Source organism: Alligator mississippiensis, chromosome 4, assembly GCF_030867095.1.
Source record: "Alligator mississippiensis isolate rAllMis1 chromosome 4, rAllMis1, whole genome shotgun sequence".
In the NCBI taxonomy this organism is placed as follows: domain Eukaryota; kingdom Metazoa; phylum Chordata; order Crocodylia; family Alligatoridae; genus Alligator; species Alligator mississippiensis.
The window spans coordinates 74550735-74569435 of NC_081827.1; the positions used below are offsets into that span (position 1 = coordinate 74550735).

Genomic DNA, 18701 nt, shown 5'->3' on the forward strand with positions numbered 1-18701 from the left:
CTGTAGAAATAATCAAGCTCATTTTACTCAGCATACCATGTCATTTCTTGCAAATCAATTATATTCAAATGATTTTGAGCAATTTGGTCTTAGAAATCAGTACAAATTTAGAAATTCAGTCTTAGAAATCAGTACAGCTGGCTAAAGCTAGTTTCATATCTGTTCGATTACAGAATCACAGAGAAGTAGGGCTGGAAGGGACCACTTGGTCAAGGCATGATCATTCCTATCAAAACTAAACTATATAAGCATTAGTCTAATCTAATCTTAAAACTACACAAAGAACCCTGTCACAAAACTGACAAGCACAAGGTCCCAAAACACCAGAAACAGTAATCTGCCACAAGTAAATCAGGGGGGTGAGGGCACTGTCAATGATGAAAGGACAGGAATGGTTGTTAGACTGAAATACTATACAGGTTGTTATTCCTTTATATTGTACTGTGGTAACAGAGTACTAGTACTATTTTGTTAAAAGGCTGATTTCAGAGGAGTTCAATCAAATATTTTATACCTAAATTAAGAACCTTATTTTGGTGTCCGAATGTATTTTTTTTCAATTACCATGTAGCATTAGAAGCGTCAAACATGTTATACTTACCATAGGCTGACCAGCTTCTGAGAACTTCACTTTGATATCTTTTAAATGTTTTAGGATAGGCTCATCATGTTCCTTTGAACACAAAAATGTTAATCAATATAAAACAAAGATTTCTCAGAGTTGACTAAGGTCAGTTACAGAAATTATAAAAGTACAAAGGCATATTTACATGGTCTTACATCAGACAAGAACAAACTTTTGATAAGCATCTTACATAAATGAATGACCAGCAGAGGGCAACAGCAGCAACAGTACAGAATTTCAAAAGTAATTTCAATTGTAATGCAAACCTTAGTCTTATTTAAGTATAAAAACTATATAGAATTACATCTGATATGCAAGTAATCACTGAATGATTACACCTATGTGTGTACAATGTAACTGGCAACTTAAAGAGTAGGATGTGTCAGATGTAATAAGAAAGAACATAGCAAAAAATACTGGTTTAAAGAAATGTCAACTGAAGTACCAAAAATTGGACTGAAAGTTACTTTATCTACCAGCAATAGTACCAAATCTTCTCACTTTCAATAAATTTTTAGGGGAACACAGTTACCTTTAGCCTCACGTTTAAAATCTGTAGTCCTAAATATCTCCATTTACCTGAACCATATCACTGAGCAAGTCAACATTCTTAAATACAGTCAACCAAAATTCAGGAATTCCTTTAGGGTCTTCTTTTTCTTCATCCTTTTTCTCTTCTTCAAGCTTTGCCTTTTCTTTCATTTCATCCTTCAAAATAAAAAAAAGTTAAGCTTTCAAAGATTTAAAAATAAATATGCCCCAGTGATTAGATATTCAGCTAACACAGACACAACTAAACACAAGCGCTAAGTCAGCATGTACCCTAAGTTCACAGCTATTCTTTAGAGATTCAGAGAACTGAATATGATAATTTTATTGTTGGCATTTTGGTTTTACTACCCTACCAGCTCCTACTTAGTGGTAATTCCTGAAAAAAACAAGCAATTTCTTAGATACTCACTGAAATTTCTTCTTCAACATCTGCTTTCCATTCACACTCTTCCTCTGTAGGTTCGTAAATTGCATTGATGATTTCACTTCGCTAGAAAGTTAAACCAGAAAACCTTTCAGGTTTACTTAAACTATGCAGTCTGTAATATCCACATTAAAAAACACTCCTCATGCTAAAAGTTCTTTGTAAGGGTACAGCACCTCATCTGCTTACATCTTTATCTTTCACTTGCGGGTGGTTTTACTAGCTTCATTTATTCCTTTCTATAGCATCCAATACCAAGGGGCTTTCTACCTCTTCTGACATCTGTCTACAGCATACTGGATGGGACCCAAGACAGTGGAATTGTTTAGACCACAGTCTGGTAGACAGGCAACTCCTTAATCACTCTGACTCCAATGCAGGCATCTATGTGAACAGGTGTTAGCCAATCTAGACTAGTATGGGTTTAAAGTACTTTTGAGCACTGACATTCAACACTGATATACCATATTTTCTCATGTACCAAATGCCCCTAAATAAGACATGCACCTTGTTTTTGGGAAGGCAGAATGAAGAAAAAGATTTTGCTGGAGTTATGACTACATAGAGCAGGGACCTATCATAACCTTCATATAACTCACTCTCCCTTTTCTGTTTGGCTGCTGCTGAAGACTGGTCTCCATGAGAGACTCAACTATTTTGAAAAGAATTAAAGAGTCTCCAGGGCTGTGAAATAGGGGAAGAGACACCGAGAACAGCTAGCAGACAGCAAATTTAATGGATTATCAAGTCCAGTGAAAAGGGGAGTTGATCTTTAACACCTGTGGAGTGAGGAAAAATCAAGTCAACTGATTCCCTCAGCTTCCTGAATAGTAACACCACTGCTGCTGCTGCTGCATGGTGGGGCAGGAATCAAAGCAGGGTACTTCTATTCTGGGCAGAAAATCAGCTTCCCTCCTTAAGACACACATCCCGATTTTGGGAAGCTGATATTTGTGGAAAAGGTATGTGTGATATGTGAATATCCATAGTATATTCCCTTGGAATCTTTTCTTTGATATTTCAGTTAAATCCAAATGGCATGAAGTTATTACCTTATCAAATAAGGGTTGATAGAGAGCTGCGTATTTTCTTTCCAGTTCATGAACTTCTTCATAAAACTTTGCTTCAATCTGTGCACACTTAACTTGAAGATTCTTGAGAGCATTCACCCGTCTCTTAACTACTTTGGGCAAGCTGAAAGTTTCAGTTATGCAAAATTATTATTACCATTTTGTCACTGAATTTCGTAAGAAAACCACCAAAACAAAAGCACATACTGACTCATCAATTGCATCCTCACTAGCCAACTTCTGTCAAATAGTTATGTTGCATTTACTACTTTTCATACTTCAAGCTATGAAAGCAGAACATACCCGCTCTATCCCATGCTAAATCAAATTGTTAGTGCAGGCTCTTATGAGGTTTCATTAAGGTTACGGAGAAAGTAATAAAAAAAAAAGAGGGGGAAGCAGTTTTATTGCACAAGTTCTTGACTTAAGTCAGAATCAATAATGCAAGACTGCTTTCTTAACAGGACACATTAACTGAACTCAAATTAGATTAACACTCCTTTGACTCACTTGACTATCAGAGTACTGACTTTCTTGTGCAAAGTTGGGTCACACTATCAAGATGACAAACTAAATTCTTATGCTTCCCTAGGAAAAGCCAAGCAACTTTAGGATTTATGTCTGGTTTTTAGCCAGCTAAAAGCCTAGAAGCTATTACATAGGATTTCCATAAGTGACAAGGATTGGTTTGTCAAGGAAAACAAATTATTTTATAAACACACTGAAAAGTGTTTAAGTAACCTTTACTATAGAATAGTCTAGTGTTTTTCAACCTTTTAAGGCTCAAGCCACCCCGCAAACTTGAGGCAACCCTTGGAAAATGCCAACTCTTAATTTTCACTTGTTTTTTGACTACAGAAAATACAGTATAGTATTTCTGCTGTAAAGAACACACACAGACCACAACAGGCCAGAATGTTTCAAAAACTACAGATTCCTATTTGAAATCTCTGGATTGATCTTGTTAATCATGTCTGAGTACCTAACAGGGTGCCACAGCACCCTGGTTGAGAATCACTGAAATAAGACTAATCAGTTGCAACCCCCTGAGCTGTTATTCTTATTTGTCACTACAACTTAGATATAACAAGTAAGGCAAGTACTAGTATGTTACAAAGACTAAGACCCAGATCCTCAGATACACAGTGCAGTCTGCAGGTGCAGCGGGCTGTATATATGGTTTATGTTCCAAATCCTGGACCACGAGTGAGCTGGTCTAGTTCTGCAGAATAAGACTGCAGCTACCTGATTAATGTTACACTGGATTACCTATATTAGTTATTATGAGCCTATTCAGCAGACTAAACAAAAACCCTAGCCTACCCTGATAGATGACAACTTCTAAGTATCACAGGATTGTTTAGACCAATTGTTTTCAACCTTTTTCATTTGCAGATGTCTAAAAAGAATTTGAAAGGAGGTGCTGAACCCTCTGAATGGTAAACGTAGGTATTCACATACTTTTCAACTGATCACAGTCATCTTTTGCAGACCCCTTAGACCAGGGGCGGGCAATTATTTCGGGCAGAGGGCCACTTACCAAGTTTTGGCAAGCTGTGGAGGGCCATATGGGTAGTCCCACTCCTTAACAGGTGCCCTGCCCCCTGGTCGCCATCTTGGAACGGAAGTCCCACCCCTACACTCTGACCCTTGCCACCAGAAGTCCCTCCCCTTGCCCCAAGGAGTACTCCTTCGGGGAAGAGAGTTTGCCATCTTAGAACCGGGGAAAAAAAAATATATATTTGTTTTTAGTACATAATTTAATTCAATTAAAGAAAAGGTTTGTCCTGATATGTGTGTTTGTGCTTTATATGTAGCAGCAACTGCATAATAGCTCAAAATGCACCCTTATTTTTGTATAGTGTGCGCGTGTGTGGATGCATGCACACATGGGAGGTGTTTGTGGGATGTGCAACTGTGTGTGGAGGAGGTGTGTGGCTGTGAGGTTTGAGAAGGGTTTGAGGGTATGTGGGGTGTACATGGAAGTGTCCTGCACACTCCCCACAGAGCCCGTCAGCACCCCCCCCTGCAATAGCCCAGAGCCTGAGCGTGCTGGTGCAGCTGCTCAGATCCAACTTTGGGGGAGCCTCCCCAGGCTTCTAGTGCCCCATGCCAGGTCCCCACTGGCTTGTGCTGCCCCCAGCAGCCTTGGCCACACCCCTGCACTGTCCCCAGTGCTGGCCAGGCCCTTCCCAGACGGCCCCGGGTTCCTGGCAGCTGCAGTAACCTCTGGAATGCAGAAGTGTCCGTGGGCCTAATCCTGCTCCTGGCAGAGCCTCCCTCCCCATCCTAGGGCAGGGGGCAAGCTACTGTCAGGCCCCTGGTCTGCAGTCCCACCTGGGGGCCTAGGCCTTCCCCCGCCAATGTGACACCACACCCCGGGACTGGCTGTGGGCAGAGCCAGCCAAGCCCTTGCTGCCGCAAGCCTCGTGGCAGCATTACATCCTGCACCTGAGGCTTGGGACAGCAACAGCCTGGCTGCCACCTCCCCACAAATAGCCCTGGTGAGAGCTGGTGCGGGGGGGGGGGGGGGAAGGAAATCAGGCCCCCCTGTCCCGCAGAGGCCTGCTGGCAGCTTGCCCCCCCGCCCTGGGACAGGCAGAGAGGCTGTACCAGGAACAGGAGTGCGGCTGCTTTTCTGCTCCAGAAGCTCCTGCTGTCACGAGGAGCACGGGGGCCCCGAGAAAGCTCCTGGCTGTCTCAGGGGACAGCGTGGGGGGGCTGCCCAAAGCCGCTGGGGGTGGCACGACCTGGCAGGGACCAGCCCCAGAGAGGCAGCACAGAATTTTTGACAGGAGCCCCCTGCCTTACACAGTCTGCAGACTCCAGGGTCCGTGGACCACAGGTTGAAAACTAATGGCTTGGACTAATGATGCTCCTAGGGCCAGTTTGGTGACTTTTATGTTTATGTTCCAATGGCAGTGGAGCACAAAAGCAGCTTGTTATAGTCTCAAATCTGAGATCAAGTATTCTGCATAAACCTAATATAAAAATGCAAAATATACTTCATAAGGTCTCAGGATAGAGTAATATGCACAACTTGAAATTAACAGTAGAGCCAATATTTACACCCTAAAAGTCCAAATTAAATATAACTCTCTCATCTATGACTATCGATACTGTGCTAAAAAACCTTTCGCATTTCATTCTTGGGCAAGTATGAATGGCTAAAAAAGGATAAAAAGTAAAGTCAGTCCTTTCACTGCCTCTCTGTAAGTAAAAAAATATATATATATATATTTTTAAATATCTGATGCATTTTCACAAAGGAATTATTTAAATGCTACCATAATACACCAAATAATTTCAAGGTGTAAGTAAGTATAGAATTAGGAACTAGATTTTCATCTAGTTCCTAATCTTAACATTTAAGATTGTTAGGACTCGTCTACTTAACTAAGCAAGGTGCTAGACTGGCCACAATAAACTGAGGATGAGTGCTTTTGTTACTCTACCCACCTCAACGTTGATGGCAGAAGTGCAGAACTGTCACCCTTCCTTAACAATTTTAACACACAAGCACTTACTCACTAGTAAGATATCAATTTCTAGTTACCAATAATTCAGCATCTACCTTGCCCTTTTCTGATTTTGGAAGAACATGTCCATAGAATGTACTACCAAAGAAATTCATTAATGAAAATTTAGAAAAGTTTTATATTGTACTCATCTATAACGCTCATGTTATTTTACATTCTCCAGAAGACATGTTCCATAAATTATAGTCAAATCTCTTACTAAATGTTTTGCTGCAAACTTAACTTTCAGGAATGGCAAAAATAAGAGAAACTTCAGTGACTGGCAAAAGGTTAATGGTGAAAAGGGGTTAAGAAGGAATGTTAGTAAGACTGAAGTAGACCATACAATTATCACTCATTTGAATGCCACATGCAAGTATTGTTTTAATGTTCAAGGACATTGGACAGGTTCTAGTAACTGTATATAAAATATCAAGAAAGAGATGCTCAAAAATCTATATTTCCATGCAGAAGCTTTTATATAAATCAAGAGTAAGCCACAGTAATTTAATGCAGGTGAACCTTTCACAATAAATATCCTAGATTCCTTAGCATAAATTATATTTGATAGAAAAGTAAAATACAAAAACTGCCAATGCCAATCTCTTCCAAGGTTCAACTGAAACTTATGTACAAGTTTTACACATTTTTTATTTTTATGACAAAACTGATAAGCAGTTATGAAGAAAGTCTCTACCAGGTTACAGGCCTAAAAGAACTACAGCTGAAGGAAGAACATATGCAAGACAACCAATCATGATTTGATCTGCTTTTCAAAAGCCAACTGAATGAATACAAAAGCAGAACAAGGTCTCCAACCTCTGACCTACAGAAAGCCTTTAACATCACGTATGAAGCAAGGCTTCAGTGATATTAGTGTAATAACACTGAGGAGGGTTGCAAAGCAATTACTTCGGTGTAAAAGTCAAAATCTAGACATGGTTAGAAATTCTCTAACAGAAACCTGCCTGATTTTCTGATACCCTGCGTGTCCTGTTCCTCAGGGGCTACCTGACAGACTGCTAGAGAACCTCTCCTCCTTCCTCAACAACCCAGACTTCCAGAAAGTTTTTACTTCAGTCCCCCAAAGTCATGGGGCAATCCCCAGAACCAGGACTTCTGGAGTATAAATTCAAAGTTGCCAAGGCTTTAAGATAGAGGTGCAATAATGTATCATTCCATATCAGATAGGCACCGACAAAAGGAAAATTACCATTATCAGCAATCAGCCTGTTTTGGTGTAGCCAGTAACGTCACTGATAAACGTTACACACATGCATATGGACGCAGCATGCACACAATCAGGAATGCAGCTGAGAGAGCAGTGTCTGCCAGGAAATCTGTGGGGAGGAAGGGTGGAAAGAAGGGGGAGGGGGCAGATAGAGACTCCCAGTGAGGGAAAAACTGGGGCTGGGGCAGGTGCTGCCTAGCCAAAGCAGGGAATGTGCCCCTGCCAGGAGTGGGGTGGAGCTGCAGGCAGCTTGTCTCAGGACATGGTGGGGGGCAGCTCCCTGCTGCCACATGCACCCCTGAAGGAGACGGGGGGGGGCACATGCCCCCCCCCGCCGATTTCTGCATGGGGTAAAGGTGGGCTGCCCGCTGTGGGCTTGGGGCCAGGGACTGTGCCTGCTTCTTTCTGGCAGGTAGGCTGAGCTGAAGCTGTACTCAGGGTGGGTAGTGGTGGTGTTGAGAGAGGAGGGCTCTGGAGTGGCTACAGCCACCCCAGTATTCCCTGTAGCCTCACTCCCAGCACTGCCGCTGCCTGCCCTGAGCATGGCTCCGGTCCAGCTTCCCGCTGGGAGTGAGCACAGCAGCGGGGAGCTGTCCCCGCTCCACTCACTCCCTGGGCGAGCTGCCCTTGGCTTCACCCTGCTCCCAGCAGCAGTGCATTCACTGCCCTGGCTGGGCTAAGCCCACCCTGGCCCCAGTCCCACTCACTGGGGGGGCCTTGATCTGTGCTCCCCACACCTCCGCCCTCCCACAGACTTACTAACTGGATTCTGCTCTCCAAGCTGCCGGGCTGCATATTGGCTATGAGATAGGCATCAGCCGATATGGCTTGTTAATAATTGGCCATCAGTATTGGCCAAAAAAATCTTGATTGGTGCACCCCTACTTTAAGCAGTTCCAAAACCCTTCAAAAACACCTTTCAGAAGGATCAAAATAAAAAGCTGATGTGTTCCAAATGGATTTCTGAAGCTCCCATTCCATGAGAACTATTAAAGTTGTTTGTTACATTCTGGAATGGAAAGGCCAGTTTCTGATAAATTCTAGTAAAGTCTTAAGAGGAATTTGTGGGCTGCTTATATTGGGGTGGCCCAGTTATTAAATAGAGTTCTGCTGCAAAACAGTCATCTGCTGTAGTAGTCTCATTTTGCAGCAAGAGATTTCTAGTTGATTAAAATCCATTTATAAGCTTCAGAAAATAAGAAAGCATAGCAGATGAGTTAATATACCCTCATGGGGCAAAGAAAAGAAAGACTCAATACTGGCTGAGAACAAACTTCCTGGGTGCTCAGACTAGAGAACAGAGGCATGCATATTACACAGCCGTAGAATCGTTATGAAATTTGCTCCTTGCCATGCAGCCAACTCTAACCAATGTCCAGGGAAGCGCACACGTATACTTAAAATACTAATTGGAAAACAAGAGCATGAGGGACATTTTGAAAGCTACATGCATACATATATTTGAAAAAAGCAGGCTCAACAAGTTACTCTTGTTACTTTCTCCAGCATCTTTTCACTGAACAGTTAGATAAGTTTTCAGTACAATAAAACCAAGTTAAAATGCTTTTATAGTAGAGGATGTGCTACTGTACTTGAATAGATGAAGAAATGGTACAGTATCTTAGTGGAAGCAGTTGACTAGAGGAATGGCATGAAAAAAAAAAAATCAATATTATGACTTATGCTGTTCACTTCTTAGATGAAGGACCTGGAAGATTAGTAAAGGTTAATTAATACCTCAAGAAAAACAGAAAAGAGAATACATAAAATTCCAATATTATACAGTATTTAGAACAGAAGTATAGCATTCTGGTACACAGATTTTGAATTAAATGTTTAATCCTAATGATGATGCACTTTTAAGCTTCTCCACTATCCACTGAGAAAATTCCATTCTGAAGTTTCTTGTCAGGAACAGGAAGTGCCTGCTGCTCTGACCGCAACTTTGCTTTTCTGCCTCATTGTCTCCTACTACACCTAAAGCCTGAAGAGCTTGAAATTATGTTTCCTCCTGTACTTTTACCCTTAAATGGCGTAGCAGTAGTCATCTACAGGTTTAAGGCATTTCCCCCTTCTGCTTCATGCCCACTTGGCTACTTTCCTGGATGTTATTATTTTTAGACAATTGGCCTTCCCTTATACCAGGGGCGGGCAACTATTTCAGGTGGAGGGATGCTTACTGAGTTTTGGCAAGCCATCGAGGGCCTCATGACAGGCAGCCAGGGCAGGTAAATATTATTTTTCTAAATTTTGGGGGGGCCCCGTGGGCCAGATAGAATGGCCTAACAGGTCAGAGGGCAAGGGGTTGGGGCTGTGTACTGCCCCTCCCCACCTGTACTGCAGGGCGGGAGGGGGGCCGCGGCACTGGGAGTGAGCGGACACAGAAGCACAGGGCCCGCACCAGTATCCTGGGGCCAGCGCCAGCAGGGCGGAGAGTAGGGTGGCAGGGGTACAGGGTCCTGGCCGGCAGGAACTCTATGGAGCCGGACCAGCTCCCCCCTTTCTCTGCTGGTGCATCCCAGCCCAGGTCTATAGACTGCTGCCAGCCTGTACCCCACTCTGGGCCCCACCAGCGCTCGCCATGGGACACTGATCCCAAGATGTTGGGACATTGGTCCCAAGATGGCAACCAGAGGGCGGGGCACCTCTCAAGGAGCGGGGCTACCCATGCAGCCCTTGACAGCTTGCCAAAACTGGGTAAGCAGCCCTCTGCCCAAAATAATTGCCCATCCCTGCTCTATATGCAAGCAATTTGCATCAGCCACTGACAATCCAACATTGACAACTCTGAAAGTCTTTGTGGCTTTGATGCAAAAAGAATACCCCAAAACAAGAGGACCAAATCAGACAATTTTTAAACACCAGTTCCAAGACCATTCAAGATACTGATACTTTTTAAGAAGCCAGTGCAGGGCTGTAAAAACAATCTTAAGGCAATTAGAGGCATCTTGTAAAGACATAAAACATATGCCACAACAAGCTCATTATCTCCTCTCCCTTCTCAAAGTTGTCATGAAGAGATTCAGTGCCTGGTGTTTTCCATCCTGAAGTTTATTATATGCTTTTAGACTAAAAGTTAGCTGTTTCTCCACTTATTATGGCATGAGCAGTAATTTAAAATTACTAGCATTAAATATTGTTTAGAAGTAAAGAAATTCCCCGAATAATGTTGAGTACTTCTATATACCTCAAGATTACTTCCTAACAACAAAAAAGTAAAATAATATAAACAAACATATTGCAACAAACAGCAAATGAGAACAAGTCATACCTTTCTATATATCCTGTAGATGTTCCTACCAGACCATCAAGTCTTTCCTGAAGGGCTGCAAGAATCTGAGGATTTTGCATCATCTGCACAGTCAGCTGTCGAGCTAAAATAAAAATATAATACTATTCTTTTCATACTTGAGCTATAAACATTTTAACAGTATCTTTATCATGCTCAAATAGTTACTTTAATCTAGCATTTCAACAGATCTAGCAATTCTATAATAGATTTTCAGCTTTAGATAAAACAAAAATCATTTGTTGCTATTCACATAAATCTTTATCTATTTACTTTTCAAATTCTTTATTAGACTCCAAGGAGCAATTGTATTACACAGAAAACTGTCAAGCAAAGCGTTCTAGGATGAGAAGTTCTTCGGTTTTGCTTTTACTTGTTTTTACTCATTCCCCATTTATTGTAACAATTGCTTTGAACCTGAATAGTTTATGAAATTAAGCTAAATTAATGGTAAGGTTCATTTGTGAACACTGAAAGACATGGAAACTGGCAAAAGCTTTGTCATGCATTGATAAACAGAAAATCTGCTGAACTGCTGCTTGCTATGGCTAATAAAAATAATGACAATAGACCAGGGATTGACAAGTTTTTTTGGCAGGAGCGCCAAAAATGTCCCAACCTTGACCCATGCCTCCACTTGACAAGCCAGGGGTAGGCAGCAAGGGGGAGCTGCAAGGGGCCTGATCCTCACTGCTGGTGGTGGGAGCATGCGCACCTCTGGGCAGACACTGTGGGAAGGGCCGAGATTGCATTGCCCTGGCCTCTTCCCCACCATCCGCCCAGAGACATGTGCAGCCACCACCACCACAAAGCCCAGTCAGGGCGCCAGACTATGGTGCAGCAGTCTGCAGCCTCCCAGTTGCCTGCCACAGTTGGCCTGGGCTCTGGGCAGCTGCGGCAGGCAGGCTGCAAACAGCTGCAGCAGTGTCTGGAGCCCCAGTACCAGCTCTGTAGCAGCAGTGGGTGCATGCACACCTCCTGGCTGCCTGCCACAGAGACCCTGTGAGCTGCCTGCAGCAGGGCTCGCAGCTTCCTGCTGCAAGCAGCCCAGGCTCTAGGGTTAGCAACAGTTGCCCAGAGCGTGGGCCACCTGTGACGTGCCAAGGAAAATGGCCTTGTGTGTCATGCTCTGGCATGTGCGCCAGGGGTTGCCAACCCCTGCTATAGACACTTCTGAAGTAGTAAATAATCATTGCAAATCATGTAAAACAGCGGTTCCTAACCTCGGGTTATGACCCAAATGAGGGTCACAGGGGCCTTGCAGCACTGCACACAAAATACAAGCCGTACTGCATGCTGGGAGCTCCCCTGCCCCTGGGCTGCCAGCGCTGCAGCTGCACTCTGCTCGCAGCAGTGGGTCGCGGCGAAAAAAGGCTGGGAACCACTGATGTAGAAGAATAATATTCTGTGGTTAAGGAATTTATGACTAATATTAGGATTCGTATTAGCTACTTTAGGTGCCTTTAATATTTCTTTGGATGCCAGTATGCAATAGTTCAAAGTGTCTTAATATATGTATTACCTTTGCTGTTGGCATCCTCACCGGTTTCTTCTTCTTCCACTTCTTCAACATCTTCCATATCCTGCTGGTCAAGTTCAGCCTGTTCTTTGCTATTAGAAATATTAAATTTGAGGGTCAAGAGGTTATTGTTACCTATTCCCACCCCTATTTTTTTTTTTTTAAACAAGACACAATTTAGAGTTTGGTCTACAAAGCTAGTTACAAATACTATATTAAGTCCCAGTATAAACAACAGAATGATGCATTCTATTTTGGTCTGAATTTCCTTCCCCAAGTAAAATCTGACCAGAAATAAATCTATTGATTTTACCAGTCTGATAATCAAATAGTGGTTTAGCAGTTCACAGAAAGAAACAGAATTCTGAAAATGATTCCTATCTAATCCCATTTTGGAGATTCCCTTCCAACTGTCTGGTTGACCTCAAGCAAATCAACCAATTTCCTCGCTCACAGCATTTCTCCATCTATAAAATGGGTATATACTCCATAGAAGGTTACTATTTATTGATTTGAAAACCACTTACTACAGGGACAGAGAAGTTATGTCCAGCCTGATAGCAGTAATGATAATGCTGCTAGCTTTAGTCCTTTATTACACTACTTAAATTACATCTGGTAGTTAAATAAATTACATACAAGTCAAATTTTGCTTAATATCTATTGCTATGAAGATCCTGGCAGAACACTTTGTGAAATACAACATGAAATAGATTTTATGGCAATGTAATATTTTTACATTAAGAGAACTATTCAGTTGTAACAGCAGTTGGAAGAACAGAACAGCAGATAAAGTAAAACAGAAGACAGAGCAGCACCTTGAAGATTAACTCATTCAGAAAGTGATGAGTTTTCATAAGCTACAGCCTACTTTGTTAGAGGCTATGACAGTTACAGTCAAACTTAGTGGCCAAAAGACTTTACTTACTTGTCAACGTCTGCCATGTTCTTAAATCTCAAGAACCTAAAAAAATAACAGCATTAGATTTTTGCATACAGCATCTATGTACCTCAAACAGCACTTATATTAAATATAAAGTTTGGAAACTGCATATGCTCTGAAAATTTGAAGCATTTGAATTGCCAATAGATAACCCAATACTACCAATACAGACTATTTGAATGCAAGTATGAAGCTGCATCTAACAGCACACACCACTTCCAATCAGAGAATTGAAAATGTAGACATAACTAACGTACTAGGGTTTGTTGTTGTTTTTAAATAACCTGTATTGTCCTGACAATATGAAATTCAGCATACCCGAAAATAATGTTTTATGACTGTTCAATGGCCACAGAAACACATTCTATACATTTTACACATTTTCTCCAGAAGTAGTTTTGTAGACAGGTAAGTATTTTTCATCACACCAAAAAAAGCAGATTTTTTTGACAGGTTTGCAAAAAACTGACAATTTTAAAAGACTGCTATAAACAAAGATTCCATCATTTGAATGCCTAAAGAAGTGGAGATGGCCAACTCAAAACTTCTATTATTCTGATTTAAATCTGCCCTATAAAGAGACTTAAACCTTTACCAAATTTTACAAAATTATTATCAACCCTCTGTAGACTTTGACAAGTGGAACAGTGTTCTGATTTCATAGGCGTTAGGGCTGGAAGGGACCTCCTCGCAATATCATCAGGTCCAGGCCTTGCCCAAAGTGCAGGGAGTCCATTAATGCTGACTTTGTGAAGGAACATCTTGAGAAGCTGGATACCTTCAAGTCAGCCGGCCCTGACAATCTTCACCCCAGGGTACTCAAGGAGCTGGCGAGCATCATAGCCCAGCCTCTAGCGCAGATCTTTGAAAACCCTTGGCGCTCTGGTGTAGTGCCCGAAGACTGGAAGAAGGCCAACATGGTGCCTATCTTCAAGAAAGGGAGGAAAGTGGATCCGGCTAACTATAGGCCCATCAGCCTGACTTCTATCCCGGGGAAGATCTTAGAAAAGTTTATTAAGGAGGCCCTCCTTAATGGACTGGTCGACGCCAACATCTTAAGGGATAGCCAGCACGGGTTTGTTGCGGGTAGGTCTTGCTCGACCAATCTCATTTCCTTCTACGACCAGGTGACCTATCACCTGGACAAGGGAGATGAGATTGATGTCATATATCTTGACTTCAAAAAAGCCTTCGATCTGGTGTCCCATGATCGTCTCTTGGAGAAACTGGCCAATTGTCGCCTTGGGTCCCCCACGATCCACTGGCTGGAAAATTGGCTCTGGGGTCGGACCCAGAGGGTAGTAATTGATGGAAGTCACTCATCATGGTGTCCTGTGACCAGTGGGGTCCCCCAGGGCTCTGTCCTTGGACCCATACTGTTCAACATCTTCATTAACGATGTGGACACTGGAGTCAGAAGCGGACTGGCCAAGTTCGCCGATGACACCAAACTTTGGGGCAAAGCATCCACGCCAGAAGACAGGCGGGTGATCCAGGCTGACCTGGACAGGCTCAGCAAGTGGGCGGATGAGAATCTGATGGTGTTCAACGCCGATAAATGCAAGGTTCTCCACCTTGGGAAAAAAAACCCGCAGCATCCTTATAGGCTCGGCAGTGCTATGTTGGTTAGCACTATGGAAGAAAGAGACTTGGGGGTCATCATTGACCACAAGATGAACATGAGCCTGCAATGCGATGCTGCGGCTAGTAAAGCGACCAAAACGCTGGCTTGCATCCATAGATGCTTCTCAAGCAAATTCCGGGACGTCATTCTCCCCCTGTACTCGGCCTTAGTGAGGCCGCAGCTGGAGTACTGCGTCCAGTTTTGGGCTCCACAATTCAAAAAGGATGTGGAGAAGCTTGAGAGAGTCCAGAGAAGAGCCACGCGCATGATCAGAGGTCAGGGAAGCAGACCCTACGATGACAGGCTGAGAGCCCTGGGGCTCTTTAGCCTGGAAAAGCGCAGGCTCAGGGGTGATCTGATGGCCACCTACAAGTTTATCAGGGGTGATCACCAGTATCCAGGGGAACGTTTGTTCACCAGAGCGCCCCAAGGGATGACGAGGACGAATGGTCACAAACTACTACAAGATCATTTCAGGCTGGACATAAGGAAGAATTTCTTTACTGTCCGAGCCCCCAAGGTCTGGAACAGCCTGCCGCCGGAGGTTATTCAAGCGCCTTCATTGAACACCTTCAAGATGAAACTGGATGCTTATCTTGCTGGGATCCTATGACCCCAGCTGACGTCCTGCCCTTTGGGCAGGGGGCTGGACTCGATGATCTTCCGAGGTCCCTTCCAGCCCTAATGTCTATGAAATCTATGAAAGTCACCTGACAGATGACCTCAGCATGGTAAATATTCAGGCATTTCTTGAACAGCCCTGATAGAAAGGGTAACTATTAACGGACTGTTTTGAAAGTCAGCAGGCACTAATAAATTCACCTACGAAGATATTAGCATTCTTGCTTGTGATCGATGTTAGATCGGGCATATTCATTTATTTTTTAAACAGATACAAGAGAAATTCAGAATGTAAAGACTGAAATCCTAAACATTACCACACTGTGTATGGACAGGGATTCATAAAAACAACTGGACCAACTTGACAGCTGCCCTATTCTTTTACACTAAATATATGTACCAGACTGGCAGATATTACAAAGGAGAAGCAAAACAGTCTTTACTCCAAGTTTTACTTCATAATCTTTTAAACTTTGTTACCTATCCATGGTTCTAGCATTAAGGAATTATGGGAGCTTTCAAGGGGAGATCCAGAGGGGGTGCAGTCGTGCAACCACACCACCTTTCTGGCCATGCCACAGGAGCAGCAGCCAGGGAGCTTTATAGGTCCCCAAAGAATGCAAGAACTCTACCTCCCAACTTCCCCTCCATGCTCTCCAGGGGCAAGGGGAGTTCCTGTCCTGCTTATGCAAGGGGCTTAGCTCATCCTAGGACAGTGGCAGCAACGGTGAATGGGCAGGTTTCTCTTCCCTGCCTGGTTCCCCCAGAGTGTTCCCTACAAGCCTGGGAGTAGGAACCTGTCTGCCCACTGCTATCTCAGGTTGAAACTGGCCCCTGCACAGCCCAGCTGGAGGGGGTCTGGAGCTCCCTTCGTCCCAGGACACCAAGAATAGTAGCAGGTGGGGGACAGGTGGAACATGCCTCTGAGAAGGGAGGGAATTTTTGCCTTCTTTGAGGACTTAAAAGTCCCTAGTCTTCTACCAAGGTGGGGGGGGGGGGGGGGGGGAGGAAGGAAAAGGAGAAAGAGTGGTGGGTGCAGTCATTCCTGCTGCTCCCATACGCAACTGAAAAATCCTAAAGCCATTCCTGGGAATCTTCCTTTGGAGATATTCTGAAAACGTTCCATCTCCAACTGATAATGGTAGCCTAGTGGGAAAGTATCTGGCTTCATTTTTTTTTTTTTTTTTAAAAGGTAAAGACTTCAAAACATATGACCTGCTAAAGTTGTGTAAAATTATATTATCGATGTTCTAAAAGCATCTCTGTTCAAATAAAATGTTCAAAGATTAACCATTTTAATCAAAACCCTTAGTCTGCATAAATCAAACTGATGACATGCACCTTTCCTCTTCAATGTGGCTTTTCCAAAATAAAGCTCCCAAAGCCAGGCCGTTTAAATTTACAATCTGTCTCCAGACAAGCTCCTAATAGGTTAACTAAACTTATTTTCAAGTAATAGTTCGAGTTAATTTTTAAAAAATGACTGTATGAGCTCTCGATACAAAATCTTTGTATCATTTTAGCTAACAAACTAGGAGTAACTTTAGCTCACATGTAAATTAGTCACTCAAAGCAAGTGGCTTAAGTTTTGCACCAGATAAATCTGCTTTTAGTTGCACTGATAACTCCTACGTTGACACAAACCCTTGCAATAGCACTACAACTAACCGCAACATGCTGTCAACTTTTGACACACCTGAAAAATCTACTCCTCTTATACAGTCTTTTCCACTTTTAGCTTTGTTTGTTTATGGAGTGTGCATCTTTGCACTGACAGTCTCATTACCCATTACCTTCCCCTTTTCCTCTCTCCCAGGATCATTCACCACTTTCCTCAGAGAAACATTATTACTCGCCCTATATCTTCGTTCTACTCCCATGCAAAGCTTCAAAAGTAAACAAACTATAGCAGAGGGACCGTTTGGGGCCAAAGGGCCAACTGAGAAGCCACTGGAAATTCATGGAACTGCACAAATAAAGGTCCACACTATGGACTTAACACTGAGAGCTGGAAATTAGATACAAGGAGCAAATGAAACACACCTTTAGACACAGGTATCAAATGAACTTCTACAATTTTACTCTTCTGCTGATTAAAGCTAAAATATAAGTCTATTCACTCTAGCCTCCCTTAAACTACTCATAATTCTCTCCCCATTCCTCTTTCTCTTATTCTATATTTCCTCTCTCCTGCTCTTTTTGTATAATATGCCTAATATACTATAAATGTAGAGTAATTGCCACCCAAGCATTTCACAGGAACAAAAATTTAGGAACAAAACAGTGTCTGAAAACTCTCTCCCCCTACCCAGCTCTTCAGACATTGTCTTCAGGATTCACCATGGTTTTTGTCCCAAGAGAACAAGCCTGGTAGTCATTTAATTTCAGCTATAAAACCCAGAAATCTGGATGCAACCACACCAGTACAAAACTATTCATATATTAATTTACATTGTTGTCAGTCTTTATATATACCTTCATACTGACTTACCAGCATGCATAGCTGCCAAGCTTTAGCTAAACTGGTATAAGCCACCACTGTGTTTTAACACTGCATTGCACTAAGGTGCCCTTGGACCTTGGTCATAGTGTTCAGCAACGTAAATAGGATAGTATAAAATATCATGACCACCTCCAGCTGCCTATACTTTGGGTCCTCCTTCCTAGATAATACTTGTACTGCTGGTTATGATTTTCCTCTGAAAAACCACACACCAAAAATGTGGTAGGGACCACATTTCTCATCAGCTTCCCCAGCAACTCTTACAACTGTGAACAGTAACTACATCTTGAGAAAGTCATGATGAAGGGTAGCCACTGGTAGCCAGGATTCCTGCTTTCCCACCCCTAAGCCACGTATAACTCTGTTTGGTCTCCCTGTTTTAGAGGAAGCAGCACAGGATCTCTTGGTTCCAGCAGGGAAGCGCTCTGGGAGAAGAGAGGCAGAGCTGACAGGAGAGCACCCACTGACATGAGCTCCATCTCTCTCCTCTCCTTCCCCCATGGTGAAGGGCAAAGCAGAGCCACAGCATCTGAGAAACAGGGATAAATGGCACCAACAAGCCACTCCACTCTACTCCACTCACTGCCTATTCTGGAAGGGAAAAAGGAAGCAAGAGAAGAAGGTGGTAAAGCCACAGGTAACCACAGCCTCCTGGCCAGAGAGCAGACTCCTGCAGGCACCCACACCAGTTTTGAAGTGTGATAGCTAGGAAGTATGACCTGGGAGGGGGGTGGGTGGGGCAGTTGTATGCCTGTCCACAGCTGAAATGGTCCATTTTTAAA

The 18701-nt window shown here is 43.0% G+C and overlaps 1 protein-coding gene across 1 annotated transcript in view; it reads right to left on the reverse strand.

Annotated features, from left to right (window-relative positions):
• The window catches only part of NAP1L1 (nucleosome assembly protein 1 like 1), a 50435-nt gene that overhangs the window by 18155 nt on the left and 13579 nt on the right, over positions 1-18701 (reverse strand). Inside the window, exons 2-8 of the mRNA XM_006261684.4 lie at positions 13157-13192; positions 12232-12320; positions 10692-10794; positions 2654-2795; positions 1587-1667; positions 1205-1333; positions 602-673 (exon numbers count right to left, since the gene is read on the reverse strand). Coding sequence (XP_006261746.1) covers positions 602-673; positions 1205-1333; positions 1587-1667; positions 2654-2795; positions 10692-10794; positions 12232-12320; positions 13157-13173 — 633 coding nt within the window. The 5' untranslated portion in view covers positions 13174-13192. The remainder of the gene's footprint in view (positions 1-601; positions 674-1204; positions 1334-1586; positions 1668-2653; positions 2796-10691; positions 10795-12231; positions 12321-13156; positions 13193-18701) is intronic.